General features: G+C 39.5%; 1 protein-coding gene across 3 annotated transcripts in view; it reads left to right on the forward strand.

Moving 5' to 3' along the window:
- Window positions 1-26,391, forward strand: part of whrna (whirlin a) — a 207,836-nt gene that overhangs the window by 88,665 nt on the left and 92,780 nt on the right. For all 3 annotated transcript variants that reach the window (XR_003694607.1, XM_028601736.1, XM_028601737.1), the window contains exons 2-3: window positions 11,096-11,314; window positions 20,140-20,265. Coding sequence is in view for 2 of the 3 variants with exons in the window: in XM_028601736.1 (XP_028457537.1) it covers window positions 11,096-11,314; window positions 20,140-20,265 (345 nt within the window). In the remaining variant the exon portion in view is untranslated. The remainder of the gene's footprint in view (window positions 1-11,095; window positions 11,315-20,139; window positions 20,266-26,391) is intronic.

Consider the following 26,391-nt stretch of genomic DNA (forward strand, 5'->3'; position numbering starts at 1 on the left):
AACTGACTCTTGCTGGATATTTTCTCTTTTGGGCTGTTCTCTGTAAACCATAGAAATGGTTGTGCGTGAAAATCCGAGCAGATCCAGCCCGTCTAGCACCAACAATCATACCACGTTCCCAGTTAATTAAATCCCCCTTCTTCCCCATTCTAATACTTGGGTTGAACTTTAGCAGATTATCTTGACCATGTCTACGTGCCTAAATACAATGAGTTGATGCCACATGATTTGCGTTACTAAGCTATTTTAAGGGGACATAAAATGACTGGAATAGTTGATACAAAATTAAATTAAGTCATCATGTTTAAGAATTATTTTCAATTGTTAATTGCGATTTAATTGTTCACAAAGTTTGACATCTCTGACCCAAGATGATGTTATTATTGCGGACGGTATTTTCTGCCATGCCTGTACTGCAGCCACCTTTTTACTTCCTGCTCGTTTCTGGGGGGCAGTTAAAGTAATTGTAATTTGGTTTCTTTGATTTGAGCGTTGACCTGCTGCATAGATTTGCATATTATTGTGAGTATAAAAGGTCTACGACTCCCCAACTGCTTACCCAAAATGTTTAACACCCACAGCTAAAATACCAGCATTTAGAATTGTGAATCTAAGCGTTATGTTTATTTTGGTCTTTGAGGTCAGTAAAATGCATAAAAACATTACCAAAAAAAGTAAAAACCCATAGCCACTGCTTCATTCCAGATCCAATGTGATGGAGCCCAGGCAATAAAAACACATTGTTGTTGTAATGTTTTCTGACGGCACTGTGCACACTGTGAAACTGGCACATTGTGGGTATACATGTCAGACTGACACTTGCAAACTGAATGGATGTGAAAACGAGAGCATGTGAATCCTGCGTTTTATTCTTTGCTCTTGCTCAGTGTCGAAGGAAACGCTTCATCGACAGTCTTGCAGGCACGCTCGCTGCCGGTTACACCCTTCCCCCCCAAAGGCACAAACAAATTCAGCTGATAGATAGATAGATCGGACTTTGAAAACTGTGCCAACGCAGCACAGCATTGATGGCTATGATCCATTCACACTGCTGACGGATCCGCCCGCCTCCCAGCCGCACTTGGATTTCCAACAAGCCCTTAGACAAACTCATTTTAGTTTTGTTACAGCTCACTTGTCTGGAGCCCACCATGCCTGTCGTCACTGCTGGCTGTTGTAATTGGACAAAAAAATATAATTCTATCTTTCCCGGTAGTCTGTGGAATCATTTCAGTCGTGGATTTAATTATATCCTCATTATCATCTCCTTTGGCATTAGGAATACCTGGGAAAAGGAGCTTGGTACTACCTTTTTTAGCTGAATGGTGGCAGAGGGCCCTTAACAGGGTCCCCTTCAGGGCTGGACTAGGGTAAAAAAAATCAGCCCTGGACCACCACAATCGGCCGCAAACCAACCATCCTTGCACTCCCCTTCAACACATGTACATACCAGCAGGGTTCAACATTAGCACCATTTACCAGCCACATGCTGGTTTACAAAAATGTTTTGTCTACGTGAGCATGTTTATCATGTTGGGGGTTGGCTTGTATGCATGTTTTTCTAACTGTAATATTGGGTGACATGTTGTACTTTCAGATGAATGTATATTTTGTATTGATAAACAAAGATACATGTGAAAAAAAATGCTATAGAGACGTAAACTATGGGGAAAACCACGTTTATATGATTTAGAGAGAAGGTGTGTTGTCACACTTCATTACAGTCTTTAAAGATTTTTTGGAAGCTGTGTCTCTGTGTAGCTGTGATGCGTCTTCTATAATTGGCTTCAGTAGTCAGCCATGATAAGTTGATGCTTGGGGTATCTGTGTGTGTGTTTATGTGAATGTTGTGTGACTATTTGTCTGTGTTTGGGGTTTTGCCATCTTGTGGCGCATTCAGTCGATATAGGAATAAATTAATTCAGAAATTGGTCACTTTCCCAGATTTTCTTTTTATCTTCCCATTTATTTGATCATTTTAGTGAAGATAAGAAGTTAAGATCAAGTTTGTTCATGCAGAAGTGTGAGTAGTATGCTCTGTGTGTACAAAATGGCATCCTGCTTGTGGGTTTGTTTGTTAAGTATGTGATTGGAATTAGGACAATTTAGATTTTGTTCCACTTAAAGATATAATAGGTAACATTTCCACATTAAGATTTGCAGAAACAATCAGAATCAGTAAAGGATTTATTAAGTAGCACTTACAAGGAATTTGCCTTGGTTGTTGGTGCATACATAATTATATATATATATATATATATATATATATATATATATATATATATATATATATATATATATATATAACCATTACTATGAAATAAACAGCAATATTTTGTTGAGTTGTGTACTTACATGATCCCAAATGTTTCCAACAGTATTCAAACCTGAAATCTGTCATTTTAATCAAGGGCATGGTCCGTGTCATTTGGTCGCTGTTGCCATGTCACCTTTGCGCATGCGTCAGTGTTGTGGTTGTCATTAATTGACTTTTCATCCACTTTTAAGCTACATTTTTACGATTCACTTAACTATATTGTTACAAACAGCTAAGCTAACCTGGGCTCGCTACACAAAGGCGCACAGCTGCTAAAGGTTAACCCAGCCAGTAACATGAATCCCTCTGTCTGGTTCTCCCTACGTTTTCACCATGAGAATGAGACTAACTTGCCTGGATGAGTCAATCCTACCTCTAGAGGGGTTTGTGCTGTGTTACTGACTCACCCAGGACCTGCATGGTTTCCCGTCTGTAGATGGCTGCTTGATCCAGTGCCCACGACGTAGCTTCGGTCCGCTCCGTCCTGCGTTTTGTTTTGCAGCCGTCAGCCTGCAGCATTCTGCCTGCCGTGGTTGACGCAATCTGAATCTACTTATCAACACCTGCCGCGTCGGCTAAATCAGATCACAAGTCAGACAGTGTCAGAGAAATCCTGTTTTTAACTTTAAACTGCTTTATTGCATGTTTTTGTCCGGATTCAATCACCAGGTCCATTTCTTTTTTGAAGATGAAGAGACCTCTGCGTATAATTTGACTGCCTATAAAAACCTCCTGAATGATGAACACTGAAGGAGTCCTAGCCGGGAGAGACTGACTGCATTGCTCCGTCTTTTGTTATTGTTTTGATTGACAGACTCCTAGCACCGTATTGTACGTAAGGTTTAATATGAGACCTTAAAGTATGCATCAGAACAATTGTTTTTCCAATCATGTAATATGAGAACGATACATTCTTCAAGAGGGTATGTGATGTACATAATTTATATATATTTTTTGCATATATGACTACTTTCCAACAATGTTTCAAATACTACATTTGCAGTTTGCTTGTTGTGGATAAATGCGCGTTGTCTATTATTATCGACTTAATATATACAGACTTATACGGACTCTTCCATTGGCCATGTTTCAGAACAGCCCCTTCCGACACACATTTTGATACTCAAATAGGGGCTGCAACTAACAATTATTTCCATTATGAAATAATCTGTTGATTTTCTTTTCCTCGAATAATCTATTAGTTGTTTGGTTTATAAAATGAAAAAAAATTGTAAAGAAATGTTAATCAGTGTTTCCTAAAGCCCAAGATGATATCCACAAATGTCTTGTTTTGTCCACTACTCAGATATTCAATTTACTGTCATAAAGGAGTTAATAAACTAGAAAATATTTAAGAAGCTGAGATCAGAGAATGTTAACTTTTTTCATGAAAAATGACACTAACCGATTATTCCATTTTCAAGGAATCGATTAGTCTTTGCAGCTCTAACTCAAATAGTTATTTAGTCACAACACATACAGTACACATATGCACATTATGTAATGCTTCCTGTTAACATTTATGTTTACCTACTCCAATGAAAAAAGTTTGCGGTACCATTGGGGCCACTTAATACGGACTCTGTACATAACTAGAGTTTATGGTTGAACCCCTCATGTATCATAAGTCATTTCTTACTCTGTAAACTCCCTGACACTGTGCATTTCAAAGTGATGAAACTGAATGGATTCTACAGCCGGCCTTTGTGTATGAAATGGATTCCTTGGACTCTCATTAGAGCGTATTGTTTTTTTTTTGTTTTTTTTCGCGGCATCATCTGAAAGCAGTTTACCTGCTGATGTCATTTCCCATTATGCTCTGGTATATATTCCATTGTTTTTCACGGTGCTGTTTGTTCTCTTTGAAAGCAGGGCCGAGTTTCATCAGCCCAGTGTCACAATCGGCACTTTCCTCCAGGGACGGCGCATTAGGACCGCTGTACTATGGCTGCTTAGCCGAATACCACTGTTTCTTATTCACAGGATGGAGCAGCCTGTTAAACCCACTGCCCGCCCCCTCCATGGCCTCCATTACCCTCCATCTTTCTTTTTCTCCTTAAGTGTCATGTTGCCCTAACTCCCTGCACCCCTGCTTCTCATTGCTTTGAAAAACACTGCTCATTTTGCTTTCTTCCTCCATTTCCCCCTAAATGCAGTTACATTTCTCACAACAGCATGCACCATGATAAGCTTTGTTTGGAACTATAAATCAAAGTGATGCTCTGTAGCTGCTTGGCAAAGTGTCTAAGAGAGAAGCCAATGTGCTTGAATCAAACTCGGGATGCACAGATATGAAAAGGTTGGCCGATACTAATAACCGATATTATTATTGCTGGTGTGGCCCATAACCAATTTTTTACCAATGTCGATATGATCTGGCTGTCGATTTCAACCGTTTAACAGTCATAGTTTCTATGCACATGCAGAAAGAACAAATATAAACACTAATTTGTTCCTCTGTCAATATGTCTGCAGATTCGATCCGATACCAGTGTGTCATATATTTTATTATGTTTTAACAACTGTATACTACTATCCCTGTATGGATGTGATATGATTTCTATCTTTGTTGTCGGTCTGGCTCAGGTTAAACTCTTTGTGAAACATGAACAAACACAAACAATGAATGCCACAGAACTTTCTTTTATTCTCCAGTTTGACAGTCAGTTATAACGGAAAAAGAACAAAAACTACTTTTAATGTAAATTTTCTTTAAGGCTTTATTACGTGGTATCGGATCGGTGCATAAACTCCAGTACTTCCCGATACCGATACCAGCGTTTTAGGCAGTATCGGAGCCGATACCGATACTGGTATCGGTATCGGAACATCTCTACTCACATCTGTAAAAAAAGTCTGGATCATAAATCTGTGGGTTGGCAAGGGAGACCTCACTAAAGCAAAACTTGAAAGAGCGGGTTGTCACTGAAATGAGAATAGCAGGTCCACCTTAAAGCCAGCCCGCCTTAAAGGGATACGCCACAGTTTGTTGAAACAGGGCTTATCACGGTCTCCCCTAGCTGTAGATAGGTGGGCCAACGCATTTTTTGTGCATGCATTGTTTTAGTCCGGTGCAACACCGGCAGCGCCGCCGCTAGTTAACTAAGCGTAGTGAATGGAATGCTATGTTGCCGGTTAGCATGTTGTGAGTAAAAGTGAGCCAACAAAAGACAAAAAAAAAACAACCTAATTACTTGCACTGAGACAAAAAATGCGTTGACCCACCTATCTACAACCATGGTAGACCGTGATAAGCCCTATTTCAACAAACGGTGGCGTATTCCTTTAGTGAGTCTGAGCTAAAGTTGTCGCTAGCTCTGTGCCGGCTATTCCCCCCATTCGCTTTGTTTAACCAGCAGCAATCAAGCAAGACACAGGATCTTAGCTTGGGTCTTGAGAAGTTGTAGCATTTATTAACCGACAGATAAACTGTGCACAGACTGCACTGCTAAATTCTCAGCCATAACATTACTGCTACTGCTCTCTGCCACACACTGGCTATTGCACAGACAATGTTGGTGAACTTCTGGATTGCAATTGCTTTATATGAGTGATCTAATTGGTGGTGTTGAAGGATTTGACACTGCGTCATCCTTGCATTATTTCAACCTTGCAAGTATTGCATTCTGCAGTTCACGTGTCTTCTTTTTTTCACCGTCATTGCTTCGTCTTCAGCATCTAAATCCTGTACTGTACACTCAAACTCTGCGTGGTCAAAAAACCCACACACACACACACACACACACACACACACACACACACACCAGCGCCGCCCCGACACGCACAACGGCAGGTAGACGGAAATAATCATTGGTTGTTCACGTAGGGCCAGTTTTGCTCATCGGATCGATGAGGATGTTTAACAAAATGACTAGCATCGGCCGATAGCGATATGATTGCCAGTATATCGTGCATCCCTAGATCAAACAATCACCTAATTAAAAACATAATTAACAAAAGTAACGAGTTAAAAACCTGTTTGAGATTGTGGATGCTGCATTGCAAGTTGTAAAGGTTCTTCTGCTGTGATATCATCATCATCATCATCATCATCATCATCCCAAAAAAAATGTCCAAGTTCCATAACAGTAGTCTACAGTATGTACTACATACTACAAGTTATATGGGTAGTATGCAATAAATCTGTATACTGCTTTGTGCTAACAGAGAAATCAAGTGTTGATCTAAGTCTAATTGTGACTTTGCAATGATATCACCAACTAAACTATAAAGTATTTAATTTAAAGGTTTCCCTTTTGTGTGATCCTCCTCCTCCTGGCATCCTTTCGGTGTGATCCTGATTGCATTTTGTTTCCCAGGCCCCCCTGGTGATATCTGACTGCTCAGACGGATGTGAAACATGTCATGGGCTGGTGATGTGCATTGTTCAAATCAAGGAAAAAGCCTCTGACATCAACACTGTCAAAAGTTTGACACAATAATAAAATCAAGAAGACAGGCAATTTTCCTTCATGCCGTTTGTGGTTTGGTGCATTTTTTCGTATGAAAGTACTTCTCTGTCTTGTAGTAAGGGCTGGCCTGGCCAATATATCTACATTACATCGACATCGATATATATGAGGCTAGATATAGTCTTTAAATTGGTTGTTTGTGATATGACACAAGTCGTTTTTATTTTTTTTAAAGGCTGCATTAAATTGATGTAATTTAGTCATTATAACTGCATTATTGATGATTATTTATCTAAAATGTCATTGTATAAATATTTTTGTGAAAGCACCAAAAGTTAACCGTACTATATCGCGGCAATATTGACATTGATGTATTTGGTCAAAACTATCGTGCATTTGATTATCTCCATATCGCCCAGCTGTACTTGTCTCTCTCTCTCTTCTCTCTCTCTCTCTCTCTCTCTCTCTCTCTCTCTCTCTCTCTCTCTCTCTCTCTCTTTGTGTGTGAGTAAAGGCTACTAGCAGTGTACCTGCTCATGTGTTGCTGAACTTATCGGTTAGAAACTTTTATCTCCACCTCTGCATTGATGCTGCCATAAAGAGGGGAGGAGGTGGAAGATAGAGGGAGTAATGACAGACATTTTGGTCCAGCGATCTTCAGTGCTGAAAGGGTTTTCTTGCCTCAGAATTGAAGTTATTATCTCTCCGCACAAATCAGGATTGTGAAATTGATTTAGCCGGATCGTTGTGCTCAAGGAGACGGGCCTCCTCTGCATTCTGCAGCACTCTGACGAGTAATAATTCCAGTTGTTGCTTGCAGCATATGTTGTAGGAGCATTTAGCAGTTCCTTACAAGTATTGTCGGAACAAGACAGATAAGGTGAGATTAATGTAAGGGTTAGCGATATTTGAGGTTCAATGAAGAAGAGAACGGAGGGACTTTGTTTTGGCTACAGAACACAAAGCTACTTTGAGAAGTCTTTTTCACCAAGCTCACACACTAAAGCAGAAATGGCTTCTGGAGGTATCATGGTTTGGCCTTTTGAGTTTTTATTGAGGACATAAAAGAAGTAATACTTAAAAACAATAAAAGTAATAAAACTGAAGAAGTTAGAGGCGAGCAAAGAGGTTGAAGAATGAAGAATCGGATAACAGCATGGGCGTCAGTTTGGTTTGAAATGTGCTGGGGACAGAGACGCATTTGGAAGTGCATTTCCAGAAGTGCTGGGTACAATGATATTCATTTTTTTTTCTCTTTTGCGCATGTCATGTTTTGAAAGACGCTGTCCTGTAGATTACTAATGTAAATTAATAAAAATGTATTCAAAAATGTGGTGATGTCCGACACGTTTTATGAAGAAGCCTTAAGTTTTCAAAAACCATTAGACAGGCATTCTAAAACGCTTAACGTGGTTTAATGCAGAGTGCGAACTACGTAAGCATCAAGGCGTGGCGGCGCTACGGTGCAAATTCAACTCATGTTTAGGACATGTTAATTTAAAGATTTGCAGAAAAAATATAAACATTGGACGCCATTAATCGGCACGCAAAGTCCTTGAAATCCATTCTGCAGTAAGCGTCATATAGCCATGGTAAAAAGAAAACAAGGCAGTCGTAATTGAATCGAATCGTGAAACCAGTGAAGATTCACACCCCAACTGCCTACCACAGATATAACAGGAGGAGGAAGAGGGCCGGTATTATATATTTAGGGTGTGAAGCAGAAAAAGAAATGGTTGAACAATGACTCCACAACAGCAAAGCAGCATTATTTATATAGCACATTTCAGAAAAAATGAAAAAGCAGTATAAAACAATAAAACAACATTCACATAAAAACGGCTAGAATAGAATAAGATAGGTATAAAATACAAGAATAGAAGTGCAGTGTAAGAAATAAACAATTACTTTGAAAAAGGCAACATAAAAACAAGTCTTTGTTTTTTTTTCCAGATATGTGGTGCATAGAAACTGAACGCTGCTTCTCCGTGTTTAGTTCTGACTCTGGGGACAGAAAGCAGACCTGTCCCAGGTGACCCGAGAGGTCTGGATGGTTCATTATCTAGTAGCAGATCTGAAATAAACCATTCGGTGCTTTATGAACCACCAATAATATTTCAATATCAATTCTTTGAGAGACAGGAAGCAAGTGTACTGGAGTGATGTGATCCACTTTCCTGGTCAGTAACTGACATTGGATGACTGATTGATTGGATTTGTCTATAGTATTTAACGCACACGAACGCAATATATATGAAACCTTTTCATGCTGAGACTTTTCTGAGTGCTGGAGTAATATCAGTGTTTGTGATTATTTCTAGTCTGAAGTCTAGGTCCTCTTTGTGTTTGTGGTGCACAGGGAGTGTTTGATTAGGTCTTCAACCCCATTCAGTCTGATTTCTCCAGACCACCGGGCACAAGGGAATACATTGATCTGCAGAGGGATTGCACATACAAGAAGCTATCAGAAGGCAATGAGGCACAGCCAGCAACAATTTTCAGTAGGAATGTGTTAGAAATGTGTTTGTTGTGTGTGTCTGTGGAAGGGTGTTTGGTCATTTGGGGTTTTTGCAGTCAGAAGCTTTGCTAAAAAGTGGTTGCTTCTCTGTAATCTTTAATTCCCATCCCAAATGTAGTGATGTGTCGTACTTTATATGCACTGCCACAACCTCACACAGCGTTTGTACCATGCATGTTTTTATGGGGGCAGATTCTATGGCCATACACAGGGTTGGACGGAGTTGTGGTTTGTAGATTTATGGTATTTGTTTATTTTTTTATTATTTATATTTGATATTGTATTGCCATTATTGTTATTACTATTTTGCTGAATATTGGCTTAGCAACTTTTAAAAACAGTTTACTGTTAAGTTTAACTATTGTAAGATTTTGTCGCTTTGGACAAAAGTGTCTGCTAAATACAATAACCATAACCATAACCCTTCCCTAAAGCTACAATAAAGCTGAGAGTAGTATATGCCCTGGAAAAGAGCACCAATACAAGAGAAGCAGTGTACTCACTTTTTTGATTGACGACCTGGAGGCCATAGAGTACACAATGTCCATACTCCAGTGCAAGGAATTGCCAAAGACGAAGAGTTTAAAGTATAATTTCAAATGATTTAATAACATTTAAGTATACAAGTATGTATTGTCAGTAAAGTCAGTCAAAAATGTTGCCTTGGCCCACACCAATGAACAAGAAAGATTTACTCTAACAAGGTAACCTTTTAAAAGAGTGAGAAACACAGAGAAGTGTCAGCTAAATTAAGGTATAATTAATTTAGCTTAAATGTCTGGGCAATGTAGAGAAACACCTGTGTACATTGTATACATGAGCCTAGTAGAACAGGCTGCATAGATCACACAGACGTTTCAGCTACCCAACAGGCCAACCACTAGCATTTTCAATGTAAGCTTAAGCAGTTAGGTTACCTGACAGCCACTAACTTTAACTGCTTGTTGTCGTTATGACGTGAGGCGCACATAACGCATGCACGCATTCCATCTTTTCCTCACTTGCTCCCATGGCCCTGTCATGGTCACTCTCCTCCTCCTCGGCTTCTTCCCTGTCATGATGTCGTTTCTGCTTCTCTGTATAGCCAGCCACCTCTCCTCATTATTCTACTTCCGGTAATGCTGATGTTGAAGCAGCTAAGTAGTACAACCCCAAACATGTCAGAAATTTTGGCACATTTTGAGGCATCCGCCTGTAGATTCTTAATTTTTCTCCCATAATTTCTCTGCGCCTCCCTAGTCCTTTGGTGGTCGTTTGCCCATTTTAAGGTGGATGCTCAACTTCCAGCATAAGCATAACTATTACAGCTTATGTCTCAGGGCCCAGGGATGGGAAGGGGGTTCCTGGATATGATTGGTTCAGGCCAGGGCCAATAAAGACAATTAACCAATGGGCTGCTGTCAGTTCTTTATGGGCCGGCGCGGCCCAATTTAAAAAAAAAAAAAAAAAAAAAAAAAAAAAAAAAAAAAGGCCTATAAATTATATCGCTGATTCGGCCAAAAAGTGTGTTGGCCCACTAGGAAAATGCCTGGTATGCCAGGTGGCCAGTCCAGCCCTGGCCTTTACAAAATCCCATTAAATTGATTAAAGTTTGGAATTGCACTCATGTATGTTCTGAGAAATACAAATGTTTGGGTAACACTTATAATAACCATCAAATAAATGGTGAATTGATAGTTAGTTCAACTTTAGTTAGTTATTTTACTGTTAAAATTTACATTATGACTTATGTTTACTTATTATAAATCATAAATGTATGTTATTTTATCATAAGTTTAGTGCAATATAAAATAACAAGTCTGACTTGTGTATATAACGTGGCCTGTATTCACTCTCTCCTCTCCTCAGGTGCTGAAGGGCAGTAAAAAGCTTTGCCTCTCTGTGCGTTCAGTCGGGCGGATTCCCGGCGGCTACGTCACCAACCATGTTTACACCTGGGTTGACCCTCAGGGTCGGAGTGTGTCCCCCCCTCCCGACCTGAGTGAGCACCGGAGCGCCACCCTGAGGAGAACCGACAGCCAGCGACGCAGCAACATGCAGCTACTGCAGGAGGGAGACGAGAAGAAGGTGAGGCTTTACACGAGAAACGGAAAGACCAGAGCTCTGGAATAATGAAGCAGTTTCCATTGGCTACATTTTTCTGTTTTACACAAATCTCAGTTGTACTTTCAAAAGAAATACTATCAGGGAGGGAAAGTAAAATATTCATGTACTGAATAACATGTCCCAGGAACTGTATGATGATAAATCATTTTAAATGTTTTATAGGTTGCCATGGCAATAATTTGTTCCAAACATGCATCCTTTTAACAGTTTCTGTTTGTACTATGAATACATTATTTGCATGGATCATTTCTTTAATTTCTTTAAAACTCTGAAAGTCAGTGATATAAAAATATGAAATCAAATATTCATGATGAATGTAAAAAGACTAAGCTAAATTACGTCGATCTAAAGGAAGCAAAATAATCAGTGTTTGATCCAAAAATCATAAACCCCATAAACATACGTTAAAAATCATACCATCCTCTAAAGGCATGAAGTTCTGCTTCTGTACCAGGCGTCATGCTGTGAACGGACCTTCAGACTGAGACGAGGATAATAACCTCTCTGTTTACATTCAGCCGAGTTATGAACGCTTTCTTTCACTCTGCTAATGAAGGCCTGTTTGCTGTGCGTCTCTGTGTCTTTGGACCCTAAACTCATCTCTACTAAACTCGTAATCTCTTCATGTGACTCCTCACACTCATCAAATTGTCTCAATATATTTGAGACAACAACAGGGCTGGACAGGAACAAAAAAATCTGCCCTGGCATTTTTGGCCCAGGCGGCCCACACCCACCGTGATTGGTCAGACACATTCCCTGCAGACAGTCCTCTTAAAATATGCGTGATAGTTTTGGATCCTTCAGGAGGGGTCTCAAGATTTATCTGTTGATCTTACACTTAAATAATTAAATAATTCTTAGTTATTATTTGTATATCTTTGGTATTATTTATTTTTTTATTATTGATATTTGATATTGTATTTCCATTATTGTGATTATTACTATTTTGCTTAATATTGGCTTAGCAACTTTAAAAACAGTACTGTTAATTTTAACTATTGTAAGATTTTGTCGCTTTGGACAAAAGTGTCTGCTAAATACAATAACCATAACCATAACCCTTCCCTAAAGCTACAATAAAGCTGAGAGTAGTATATACCCTGGAAAAGAACACCAATACAAGAGAAGCTAATTAAGTAATTCAAGGAACACTGATGCTTGTATCAATAACGATTTTATAGATCACACAGACTTTTCAGCTACCCAACAGGCCAACCGCTAGCATTTTCAATGCTTTTCATTTTCAATTTTCCAAAAAAAAGGCCTGTAAATTATATCGGCGATTTGGCCCAAAAGTGCGTCGGCCCACCGGGAAAATGCTTGGTATGCCAGATGGCCAGTCCAGCCCTGGACAACAAATAGGTAGTGCATTTGCAGAATCAGGCTTCAATTATATTTGCAATGCCCATTTGTAATGGCTGTTTAGAGTTTTTAGAGAGTTTAGGTAGTTTGGATGGTCACTAAGGTTGATTTCACACCTACCTCGTTTGGTCTGTTTAAAACGAATCCTGGAGTGTTTGGTCTGATAGTCCGCTTGGTTTGGGCTGGTGTGAAAGCTCATCCGAACTCCAGTGTGGATCAAACAAACTCTGGTCCGCTTGAAAACGGGTTCTCGATTCGCTTCCAAGTGAACTAGAGTTTAGTTCACTTCAGGTGAGCATGCAATCAAAACGAAATCCAGGAAGTGAACCAAAAACAATGCATTAACTAGCCTGCAATTTCAATCTTGCACACAATTTACGGACTTATATATAATTAAAGGGATGATAACTTTCAGATCCATAGGCTGTTACATTGTTGTACATTGCTTGTCGTCTGCGTGACATCATCATCTCTCTCTTCTTTACTCGCTGTCTGTCAGCTGCTCTCATTGTTTGCCTTCTTCTAAACCATTAGAAACACTATAGCAGAACCAGAAAACCCGAGACGCAATAAGTATGGTGTTGCTCTATTATTTCTGAGACCAGAAGTGTTGGCGAGTTTCGGATATTCAGTTCAATAAACAAGCGACCGTAGTGGCCGGGTTGGCTCAGTGGGTAGAGCTGGCGCACATAAACATTAAGGTTTATGCCTCGACGCAGAGGTCCAGGGTTCGAATCTGACCTGTGACGATTTCCTGCATGTCTTCCCCCTCTCTCTCACTTAGCTGTCCTATCCATTAAAGATGGAAAAGCCCAAAAAAATAATCTTGTGTGACATGTGTTTACAGTGTTTGGTGCATTTGAAAAAGTGCAGTGTGAAAGCAAACCGAACAATATAGCAAATTCACCCCCGAATCGCACCGAGTCCTCCGAACTAATGTAGGTCCTATAGCGGCCTAAATCACATTATTATCCGATTCCAGTATATGTGACCAGGATGACTTTGATGGAAGTCAGGAAGAGTAAAAGTGAGTTATATTAGTAAGACTTGGTAACGGACAAAAGATGATGGACACTAAAGAAGAATTGAAAAACTCTAACAATAACCGTAATTGAACCTTGAGTCCTACGAACGTCCACCCTGTCACCACCTTACAGCCTGCGGGGTAGAAACTGTCAGAAATTATTTAAATGATTTAAAAGATTTATTACACTGGAACTTTAAATTTTTCAGCAGCTGAGAGCCACACATGAATCTTAACTGCTTCAGCTCCATTAATACACGCTGTAGTTAGTGCCTTGCTGATTACGTTTGTAAAATATTAATCCAGTCATCATAGTATGACTGTTTTAGCTTCTTCGCTCTTTAAAAAAGAAAGGGATATTCATTTCTGATGTTTAAGTACATTCAAATATATGTCATCAAGATTTAAAACGGGTATAGTTATGGGCGCCTGGGTAGCTCACCTGGTAGAGGGCGCGCCGATATGCGGAGGTCCTGTCCTAGACGCAGCGGCACTTTTTGTTGCATGTCATTCCCCCTCTCTCTCCCCTTTCAAGTCTTAGCTGTCCTAAAAAATTAAAAATAAACAATAAAGGCCTAAACACACAGGCATAGTTACTTGTCTGATGCAGTTCATGCACACAGCGCTAACTTACTCATTATAATATGTGTAATATAATTGTTTGTTTATATGCACTTGTCTGTCCCAAACAAAGGCTCCATGGTTGCCGCCGCAGATTCCATTGCTTACACAACAAAGACACCAGACCGCTGGGACTCCTTTTAGAGAGAGAGAATGTTGAAGTGATTCCATGAGAACAGCTGATGCCAGAGAACACTGAGCCTCAAGAGCTGCTATGTGCTGCCAATAAAAGAAGGATGAGTCTGGTAATTAAAACCATAACCTGCGTAAATGTCACTGAGAGCATTAATGCCTCCATATTCTCAATGAGCAAAGGTGGCTGGCGTACCTCCAATAAGCAGACAGTAGTTATTACAAAAGAAGAGCTGCAGCACCATATGTTTAGAATAAAAAAAAAAAGAAAAGTAAGATTTCCGTGCCAGATGACAAACCTAACACCGGCAGGAAAATAATAGGGATGAAACTACCATCGTTTAATAGAGATATTTGCATGTGTGTCATCATATAGTTGCCAAGGTGCAACTGATCTGCTACTACTACTCCACTTGTCAATCTTGGCAAAAGACAGCTTCAGGATCAAACCAAGTTATCAAGGGCCTCATTCAGATGGAGGAAAATGTACAATTTAAGGTTTGGTACAGCTAAGCCACCGCTGAATCCCTCTTAAACTGGAGTCGACGTGAAAAGCCAAAAGTCTTATCCATTATTGTTCTCTGTGTGATTTTAACACATTTCTGTGAAATTCAATTTCCACTTAGTTTTTTCTTTTGTCTTTACAGTCCCATAACAATATATATATATATATATATATATATATATATATATATATATATATATATATATATATATATATGCCTGAAGCATACTGTACATGATACTGATTGCACAGGTTGTCCCGAAGAAAGAAAGGAAAAAAATGTCTATAACTTGAATATGCATAACAGGGTTGAGGTTATACAAGCATTATTACACAAGGAGACCAGGCTACCTAAAGAATGAAAAAAATAGCTTTTGCCTTCCAAATAAATATATTTTGAAAATGCTGAGTTGGGTTTATTCAAATAGTCAATATTAAAAGATAGAGGGAGCACAAAGATTTCAAAAGTAGTACTTTATTTAGAAAATGTTGAGCGCTTTACCTTGCCGTCAGACAGCCATTTCCAACGGGGAATATAGCTGTTAATAAAAAAATCAACCTGTAATTTAACTTTGCAGAACATGGGAGTTGCTGGTCTAGCGCTACCTCCATTGGTTAGTTGGTGAATACAACTTTACAACACCAAAGCTTCTTTTTCAGTATCTTCTGTGTCGGTCCTCCTGCCGGCTTCTCCAAACTGGGGGGGTAGATAATACGCTGACTGTGGATAAGTACCTTACACAACCTCACTTCAAATAATCCAAACCAATCCCTTTAAGGTTGTGTATGCATGGCCTGTTAATGTTAGTAAGAAGTGTTGTTCATTGCTTCAGTATGTAAGTATCGGTGCAGTTGAGAAAGGGTAAAAGCTCAAGTTATTTAAAAAGTGTTAAAATTCTGACGGAACCTGAAATTAACATTTAGAAAATTGGGATTCAGGTGGTCGAGAAATCTTAAGTAAACATTTGGAAATCATCAGCATGTAATGTTGGTGCCGTGAACAAAGATGGCTCTGACATTAGCAGATTACTGAATTAAGTGAGCTAAAGGCTCAAGGGCCAAAGCAAAGTAGAGTTAAGGGACACTCTTAATGAGATGACCCAGAGGCATCAAACAAAGAAGAGCAGATTATACTTCATGGAGTCACTGCCAGTGGGTTAGAATAAAGCACTTTTACAGACAAATGAACCCTTCATCAAACCCTCTAGCCTCCGGAACAGAAAGCCAATAGGCCGATGCCAAAGTCTTTCAAAGGCTTTCATAGATCAAGGCAGGGGACAGCCGCTAGGAGCGTAATATAGTTCTATCTGTACATGCCAAGTGCAGTTCCTAAAGTTCTGCCTCCTGCTTGTCGGACTCACTCACCCACTCTGCAACACCTTTTACTTTGAGAAGTTAGGTTTGATTGATGATGGATCAGCAGCAAAAAGCTTCTTCCTGATCACGGAGTTCTTGTTCAGCTGCACTAGCACTGTGTGCAACACATATGTATATATACTCAGAGAAAGGAAACGGTTTAGATGTCAACGGTAAAGGCAAATTACAGCAGTGTATGTGTGTCCTCTAGAGATGTTCTCCGATACTGCCTGAAACGCTGGTATCGGTATCAGGAAGTGCTGGAGTTTATGCACCGATCCGATACCGCGTAATAAAGCCCTGAAGAAAATCTACGTTAAAGTAGTTTATTTATGTTCTTTTTCCGTTATGACTGACAAACTGGAGAATAAAAGAAAGTTCTGTGGCATTCATTGTTTGTGTTTGTTTATGTTTCACAAAGAGTTTAACCTGAGCCAGACTGACAACAAAGATAGAAATCATATCCATACAGGGATAGTAGTAGTATACAGCTGTTAAAACATAACACACTGGTATTGGTACTCTGTATCGGCCGATACGCAAGTTCAGGTGTCAGAATCGGTATCGGGAGCAAAAAGTGGTATCGGGCCATCTCTAGTGTCCTCCAGCTTCCTTCTGAATTTAAGTTGCTTTTTAGCCTCTTAAGACATTGGGCCTCATTCACCAACCGTTCTTACGAAGAAATGTGTTCTTAAACCCCACTTACGCACATTTTACGAAGATTCTGACGTTCACTAATGTTTTCTTATCTTAGATTTGTTCTTGGCTAAGAAGAAAATTTATGAACACTGCAGAGAACTCTTAAGCACATTTGAGTGACGACAGTTTGCTCCAAATAACTGGTTACTGCATTTTATTTAATTCTAGTCGTTTACAGTGATAGTATTTACTGTAATGTATTTCTGATAATTTGTTGAAGAAATTTTATTTTTTTACGTATCTGTACTTTACTTATTCTTATTAGAATCAATAGTGCATACTTTTGACTTTTACTTTGTTACATTTTGCAGCAATTATCTATACTTTCTACTCCACTACATTTCTACAATGTTCCGTTACATTTTCTGATCAGTTTCCCCCCTGCCAAAACGTCTTCCTGACCGTCACACGTTTGTCTCACCAGTAAAGTTTGGTTGCCGTAGATATACAGGGCGCCGCCGATCCTTCGTCTGCTTCCAAGCCGGCTCCGGTGCGCCAGAGCCCGGCGCAGTGCCGCTGACCCTCGGTAATACAGCCTGAAATGAAAATATTTGTTTTTTATTATTCCCATTTTTAAATCCTACTTGCCATCTATTTCTCTCCACAGCGTTGTTTACTTCTCCTCCAGGCTGCGTAAGACACGTTCATATCTTCTTTATTTGGCTGGACCTCTTCACATGGCCTCCCCATTCCCTCTGCTTCACACACTTAATTTGCTTACGCTTCCATGGTTATAGAAAATCAATCCATGAATAAAACCAACCGCATTCCAATTCTAACAACATATTTCCGTTTTATGCTGGTTAGGATAGGAACGATTGTTTTAAAAGCCAGGCCTTGTTTGTGGTAGTGGACATATTTCCATTTAAAATGGTAATAAGCAAATAAGATTAAGAGAATAACTCATTATGCAACTACTTTTAATATTTAAAATCAGGTACTTTTTACTTTTACTTAAGTAGGGTTGTCATTGTGGCACTTCTACTTTTACTAAAGTAAATGTCTTATTTGTACTTTTACTGAGATTCAGTACACCACTGCAATGTACAAGTCATCTGCGACTCCAACAACCACCTCAGTGATTCCCAGGAGGTGCACAGGAAGTGTCATGTCCTTATATGGAAATTTGCGGGGCGTTTTCTTATGCTAATTAGCAACTGGCACGTGCTTTCAGTTACGAAGACGTGGGATTCATCAATCCTAAGAACACAGGTGTGAACAAATCTGCTGTTTAAGAACACGTCATGAATCCAACGAAGACTTTTCGTAGGGACTTTCTTAAGAACATATTTAAGAGAAAACTTAGGAAGATATTGGTGAATGAGGCCCGTTGATTCCACTTAGGCTTCAGGTGATCCAGTTGCAGTGATAGTTTCAGCAATAACACAAATGTTAACATAAATATTTACCTTTTCAGATGCAAAAACTGAAGTTGACTTTTTTTGTTTTTATTTGATACACATGCTTTATGTGGCAGCACGGAACTTTGTTTTGCTTTATTAGAGGTATAATTTGTTGTCTACGTACATCATTTATTATAATGATGTCATTTAATTCAAGAGTTGTTTAAAATGGTTAAATATTAAACAAGTGAACTAATTTTGCTCTGAAGAGAGCTTTCCATGGTAAAATATACAAACCCTAATTCCAATGAAGTTGGGACGAAAACAGAATACCATATTTGCAAATCCTTTTCAACCTATATTCAATTGAATACACTAAAAAGACAAGATATTTAATGTTCAAACTTTTTTTGTTTCTTTCAAATATTCACTCATTTTGAATTTGATGCCTGCAACATGTTCCATAAAAGCTGGGACAGGGACATGTTTACCACTGTTACATCACCTTTCCTTTTAACAACACTAAATAAGCGTTTGGGAACTGAGGACACTGATTGTTGAAGCTTTTTAGGTGGAATTATTTCCCATTCTTGCTTGATGTACGACTTCAGTTCAGCTCAACAGTCCAGGGTGTCCGTAGTCGTATTTTGAGCTTCATAATGCGCCCCACATTTTCAATGGGGGACAGGTCTGGACTGCAGATAGGCCATTATAGTACCCACACTCTTTTACTACGAAGCCACACTGTTGTACCACGTGCAGAATGTGGCTTAGCATCGTCTTGCTGAAATTAGCAGGGACGTCCCCGAAAAAGACTTTGCTTGGATGGCAGCATATGTTGCTCCAAAACCTGTATGTACCTTTCAGCATTAATGGTGCCTTCACAGATGTACAAGTTACTCATGCTATGGTCACTAACTTTTTTGAACATTCCTCAACTTTCCCAGTCTTTTGTTGCCCCTGTCCCAGCTTTTTTGGAACGTGTTGCAGGCATCAATTCAAAATTTAAAAAAACAATAAAGTTTATCAGTTTGAACATGAAATATATTGTCTTTGTAGTGTATTCAATTGAATATAGGTTGAAAAGGATTTCCAAATCATTGTATTTGGTTTTTATTTACGTTTTACACAATGTCCCAACTTCACTGGAATTGGGGTTTGTAGTAGTAGAGTCATTTTGGCACAGTCATGTGTATCCTGTAGATAATCATTAGCTCCCTACAGCATTGTTTTTAATTGGGTGCTACAGCAGACATAGCTTGTTGTCGGCCAATATTTCCGATTGGTGTCTTATGGTTATTATGGTTGGTTGATTATTTGAATTCAAACAGTGTTAGACGTTGTCTGCTCTGCTAATCAGGGGGATTGACACGTATGAGCCTTGTAAACAAACTGATTGACCAAATCAAACAGTCATTCTTCCAACCAGAACAGATTCAGCCTCCTCATTACTGGCTCTGAGTCACCACATCTACCGCTAAGTAGCTCCTGGAACTCTTTATTTTCTGCCAGCTCAAAGCAGAGTTGTCATTTCTTCTATGCATTGTGTTTCACATCTTCATTTCAGTGTGCGAGCCTGCCACTACGTGCGAGTCTGGCAGCCTGTCAAGCAACACAATTTAGACTGTGAAATGTCAATAAAAATTTTGTTTTTTAATACAGTGTCTGGTTTACACAATTTTTTACATATTTAACCCCTGCTTCTGTCATCTTAATGGGTTTCTCTGTCTGTCTTTATTAGGTCAATTTGGTTTTGGATGACGGCCGGTCTCTGGGTCTGATGATCCGGGGGGGAGCAGAATATGCTCTGGGTATTTACATCACCGGAGTGGACCAGGGCTCAGCAGCAGAATGTGGAGGACTCAAGGTATGACTTCAATCTATCTTTCACTTTCTGTCTCTCACTCACTCACACACACACACACACACACACACACACACACACACACACTGTCCCACTTTGATCTAACTATCTCTCACTGGTTTCACATCTGTGATATTTTAGATAAGCATTGCCATGCTTTGGTCTTTGTAGGTGAGCTTGCAGGGGAATGCACACTATAACTCTCTTATATTTAGCCTGTTATTCTTCCTTTTGTGACGCCTTTGAGCACAATATTCCTCCTGAAAAATGAAGACAATTGAGGCTGGCTCCAAAAGGGAGTCAGTCCCCATAGACCCCCCCCCAAGTTGAAATGCCCAACTTTTCAGCAGAACTAAACACAATTACAGCTTGGTACAAAAAAAATGATTTTGTCTCTCTGGCCAAGTAACCATGTTCATGACAACTGTCCATTTTGGGACTAGCCGACGTCAGGCACTGCCAAGATGGCGTTGGCTGGAGCCACTGGGAGCCGTCCACTTTGAGCTTTATTTTGGCTCTTCAGAAACCTCTGGGTGACATCATGGAGACTACGGCCATATTTTATACAGTCTATGCTCATCACACAATTTTGGGTGACTAATACACGTATGGTTTATCTAAATAGGAGTCCAAAGAGTTCAAGATGACATTTTTGAATGTGTTGTTTTGTCTGACCAAAGGAAAACCAACACATATTCACATTTGGAACCAGAACAGAACCTGTGAATTTTGGCATTTTTGACAAATCAGTTATCAAAATATCTGTCAATCAACAGAATCAATTAATCAAGTCATCGTTTAAGCTCTGTACATTAACAACCTGAAATACTTCTCCTTTACAACAAATTAATAGCAAGTAATAAGCAGTAAGAAAGGTACTTTTGCTAATTTAGCGTGAATTGTTTTCAGAAAGTTTTACCTTTTTGTACATACTATAAGTAACTAGTAAAGTTTGATTTTATTAAGCATTTATTCCCTAAGAGGAAAGACATTCTTTTTCACCTGCTGTCATTACAGGGATGTCAGAGCACAGGGTCATATCCAGACTTGTAGGACATTAAAAGTGCAGAAAAGCCATCAGGGATCAGGCTGTGTCAGCACTGGAGCTTGTCTATGATTAGATCTAACCAGTGGGATGTCTTCGGTTGGCTCTGTCTAGAATACAGGCATTTCTAACCAGTGGGGACATTTCCTTAAAACACTTTTTGTCACAGTGACTACGTCTACATGCACATAATAATCCGTTTCTTTGCCCTTATTCCGAAAAAGACAATATTCCGACTAAGCTGTTTACATGGCTAATGAAAGTGACTAGTCCACTAATATTCCCGTTTACATGTAGCCGTGCAAAACATAATCTTTTCAAAGTCCTCCTTCATTCCTTCAACCAGCTTCTTGAATAGGTCGGCGTTGCGCTGTTGGCACATATCCAAAAACCTGTTGATATCCAAGTCTTTCATAATGTTTAAAAGTAGCTGTGTTTTTTTTCTTTTGAGCATGCATCAGCAGCCGGACTCACTCGAACTGTTGGCTGCTTGGTTTGTGTACAACAACCATAGTAACACACAGAGCTGTCCAAAGCCGTAAACGGGCCGTAAACTGTTGCAAACTGCGGTAAAAAACCCATTTGAGACGCATATTCCGAAATGCGCTTTATACATGTCCAAAGAATGCTTCTATAACCCAAATAATACAGTCATATCCCACATGCTGTTTACATGACCTGAATCAAGCTTGGAATATTGTCATATTCTGAATAATAGTGGAATATTAATGTGAATGTAAACGTACTCAGTGATATGACAACACAGGAAGAGTTATTCCAATATGCCACTTACTCTGCTTTAAGAATTCCTGTTTCTTACTTCTCTGTCAAACTGCTATTTCCCTTCTTCACCATATGGGCTGTCAAATGTAATTGCTTCATGGTGTGTGAACTAATTAGAACGTAACATACGCTGTTTGTTGAGAACAATATGCTGTGACTACATGTCCTTTTAAGTTGGGCATCATGTAGACCTGCACGATTCGGGGAAAAATATGAATCACGATTTTTTTTTAGCTTAGAATTGATTTCACGATTTTCTGCCATGATTTTTTTTTCTCACGAAGTGTAATGTTTATTGCACCCATGAACCATGACAAAACACAACTAATTGGCAGTACCAAACATAGATTTATTTTGGCACCTATAGCACATTGTGCATCACCACAAGCCTGTAAACATAGAGGCTTCAATGAATAAAGAAAATAAAGTACATACTGGCCATATAAGTACAGTAGGCTACCAAAACTAGTGACATATAACACATTGAACTAAATATGGCCCTGATACAGGCTCTATCTGAACTCCTTCAATATGTCTTTACATAATGAAAACATGTTAATGTCAATGTCAAATGCTTTTAGTAAATTAAATTATATAATATAAATTATATATATATATTATATAAAATAATTTAATAAAAAAAAAAAATTATTTATTATTGATTTATCGTGCAGGCCAAGCATCAAGTCCTGAAAAGTAAACAATGTTGTAGTGAAATTTTAAATGTTAAAGATTTTTACCATTTGAACTAAATAATGGTTATTGGAGGGGAGACGGTGATAAATAAATGAATGATTTTTTTACTTTTTTTTAAACTTTTTATTTAAACATTTTAATCATTTTACATAGCATTTCCTGACAGCTATATAAATGTAATAAACAAATGACAGGCAGAATAAGTTACAATAAAAGTAAATTAAAATAAATAAGTAAATATGACGCAAAATAGAAATAAGTGCGTAAAAAAATAGTAAGATAAATTAAATAAAATTAGAATAGTAATAATATTAATAATGGTAACAGTACAATAACAACAGGCAGAGAGGTAGATATCTGTAAGTAGTAGCTAAGCAAAGATTTTCAAAGAGGAATTTAGATAGGCATCCCTTCCCAACAGTATTCTATCATATCATCTCATCCATCAGACCCCCAGGTATAAATGAATGATTTTTAAAACATCCGTAACTAGCAGGGCACTCAGAGAGCGCAGACCTCTGCCGAGGTATTTGCCCTATCCGACAATGTTGATGCAGTGTGAATTTTCCCAGTCAGGAAATCCTGAGAATTTTTCTCTGATTATTCAGATGCAACAGGAATGCAGCACAGTTTCTCCGTTGTCCTGCTGACAGAAAACCGAGCCGAAAACATTACCTCCGTGGTGAAGCTTATGAGCTGGAGCGATATGTTGGCGTTTGAGGTCTTTTAAGTACAGAGTGTATCGTTTAAAAACAACACATTTCAATGTCCTCCAGATCTTTTGCTGCTGGTTGTTACCACTATAAGGACTTAAGCAAAGAGAACCGATGCCATTTTCAGTTTGACAAACATATGATGCCTCGCAGGGCGCTGGAAGACGGTCAGAGTTGAGTGTGTTGAGAGAAACTCAATCTATATGATACGGCAGTCATACTTACTGCTGGGTGACATTTTGTGTGGTTTTAGCATTAATTTGAATGGCCAGGATCATTTATTAACAACACATTACACCAATGTAAGAATGTTTTACAAGGTAGGAAACTTTAGAGAGAGAATTCAGCCACATCGTACAGGAGACTAGCGTATATAACGCAGATCTACAGATGCGTATTCAACCCGCGTTGGACTCGTTCATATGAGTCAGCCGTCACTGTTAATAGAGACTCCAGTCTGCAGTGAAGTTCATAAAAGATCCATGATAAACCAGAGAATTGTAGAGTTACATTAGGCTTCATGATCAAAGACATTTTTTGTATCGCCTCTCCATTCTCTCCATTTTCGCACTTCCCATTCTCTCTCTTTCTGTCAGTCTCTCTTTTGGTCTCTCTTTCTCTCTCTCTCTCATCCTATTGTGCAAATGGCCTATAAGTGCATCAGCAGTAATTGCAGTTACCTCATTGACTTTATACTCACTCTCTGTGGGTCTGACACATCAAATGTATAGTTGCTTGTTTTAAAAAAAATATGCAGGACAGATGTACCATACCAGACATAAACTGGGTACACATTAGTCTATTTATTTTCAGGTAGTAAAGTATCCATCCTTAAAGTCCACGGCCTTGGTTCGTTTTGCTTACAGATGTGTGTTTGTCACGGTGACATGGCAACAGAAGGAGAGCGAGAATGGACGTCTTCTCCCCTGAGCCCTTCATCTCACGCCTGTTAGTGATCGGCTTGTCAACCAGCCAATTACAGAGACACCTATTAGCGAGCCCACACAGGCGCACACACTCAGCATAGCAACTTGATGTGGAGTGCTGTTAGCAACGGAAAGGCTTCTTATTAAAAAGAAAAGAAAAGGAAAGACAGAAGGTGGAAAAGGCTTTAATATCCTGTGATATTCTTTCTTTTTTTAGGTCTCTGCTTCCCCCCCCCCCCTCCCCCCTCCCTCAAGTTCTTTATTTCATATGTATGAACTACTTAACGTTGCCTCTTGTGCTGTGCTGTGGTGTGCGTTTTGAGGAATGTGTTTTGGAGTTTTCAGAGCTCAAATAGCTTTTCTTTTTTGTGCCCCACTTTTCCATTTTCTCTGTTTTGGTGGCTGGCAGCTTAGTATTTGAAGTGGGATTTTGTCATTTGGACATACTGGAATCAATGCATGGCAGGAGAGCTTCCAGTTCAAAGAAACACATTTGTACTTGGGTCCAGGGTTCAGTGTAAGAAACATTTTCCTGCCTGTTGCAAAGTGTTTCAGCCCTTTTCGTTGGTTTAGAGTGATGCTCCAGTAGACACCTGGCTTCAAACCCCCCTAAGAGCTTATTATTCAACACCACCCTCCCTGTTGACATCAGCAGCACGGTCACCGGTGTTCCTGGCATTGTTAGTGTCCAAGGCAAGATCATGAAAATATGTGCTGTAAACATTAGAAAACTAGTGCAGTGCCTGTTGAAACCGTGCCTGTTTGGTACGGGCCGATGGCTTGGCTTTCGGTATTACTGCTTGCAGCTCCCTCCCAACCGCTCATCCAAACCCTTTCACACTCGACACAGTGCTTCCTTAGGTCCTGAGCAATACACCTGCTATAACATAGTTGCATCACAAACCCAAGTCATGGCCAGTTATGTTGAAATACAAAAAAAACACCCAGTGCAGACTTGAGCATTAGGCAAAAGAGAGAGAGAGAGAGAGAGAGAGAGAGACTGTAGTTTAGTGTTTTGTGTGGTCAATATGCTATAATACATCCATGATTTTGTGTTATCTAAAAGATTTTCAATAAAAACAATGGTTCGTATTTGCTCATGTCTCTATGACAGGCCTGTTGATTAGAGAGGGAAATCCTCTGATGTGGTAACAGCATCGTGTCTGATGTATGTCACTGGACACATCGTCCAGACCACAGATATCTGGCAACAACAGATCTCACTCCTGACATCTTATTTGGGCATATAGGGGCACAGCACCCACGGGAGCACCACCAATATCCCCTGCCTCGCAGCCCTCCAGCCGCTGCTTCACCCTCCTCCGTCCGCTGCCTCTCTCGGACAAGAATATTGCGGTTATGAGGCTTATCCCGTTTTTGGTCATATTTGGGATATGATGTTTACATGGCACACAGAGAAATAATGTTATTTATATATCCGTACAGGCTCGCCGACAGCTGTTTGCTCTGAGTGTATCTCTCTCTCTCTCTCTCTCGCACTCTCTCTCTCTTTCTGATGAAAATTTGGAGTTGGTATCAAAAGGCCCTGATTAAATCAAACACACAATGTTCTCTTTTTCAGCATCTTCGTACCTGGAAAAGCATTACTGGCATTCACAAGGACATCTGGGGGGTATTGCACAAAAGTAGAATTTATAAATCCAGGATAACCGATAAAGCGAGGCTTGACCTAGTTTAATCTGTGCAGCCTGGCTTGGTGCGTTTCACGAAGGCAGAGCCAGGCTGAGGAGGAGCCAGGATGAAGTAATTTGGATAGATGCGCGTTCAGGTCTTTCCTTAACAGACCGCAAGGTTGACCACAGATTTACTGATGCTAAAGTGGAGAATAGGCATTGTTCATACTTTACACAGCATGTGCAGGAGCTTCTTATGGAAGTATGATAATGTGAAACACATTATTTGTAAAAAAGAAACACGGCCGCTGTAATGAAACGGCGAGAAGGCG

The sequence above is a fragment of the Perca flavescens genome, chromosome 16 (assembly GCF_004354835.1).
Source record: "Perca flavescens isolate YP-PL-M2 chromosome 16, PFLA_1.0, whole genome shotgun sequence".
Lineage (NCBI taxonomy): Eukaryota > Metazoa > Chordata > Actinopteri > Perciformes > Percidae > Perca > Perca flavescens.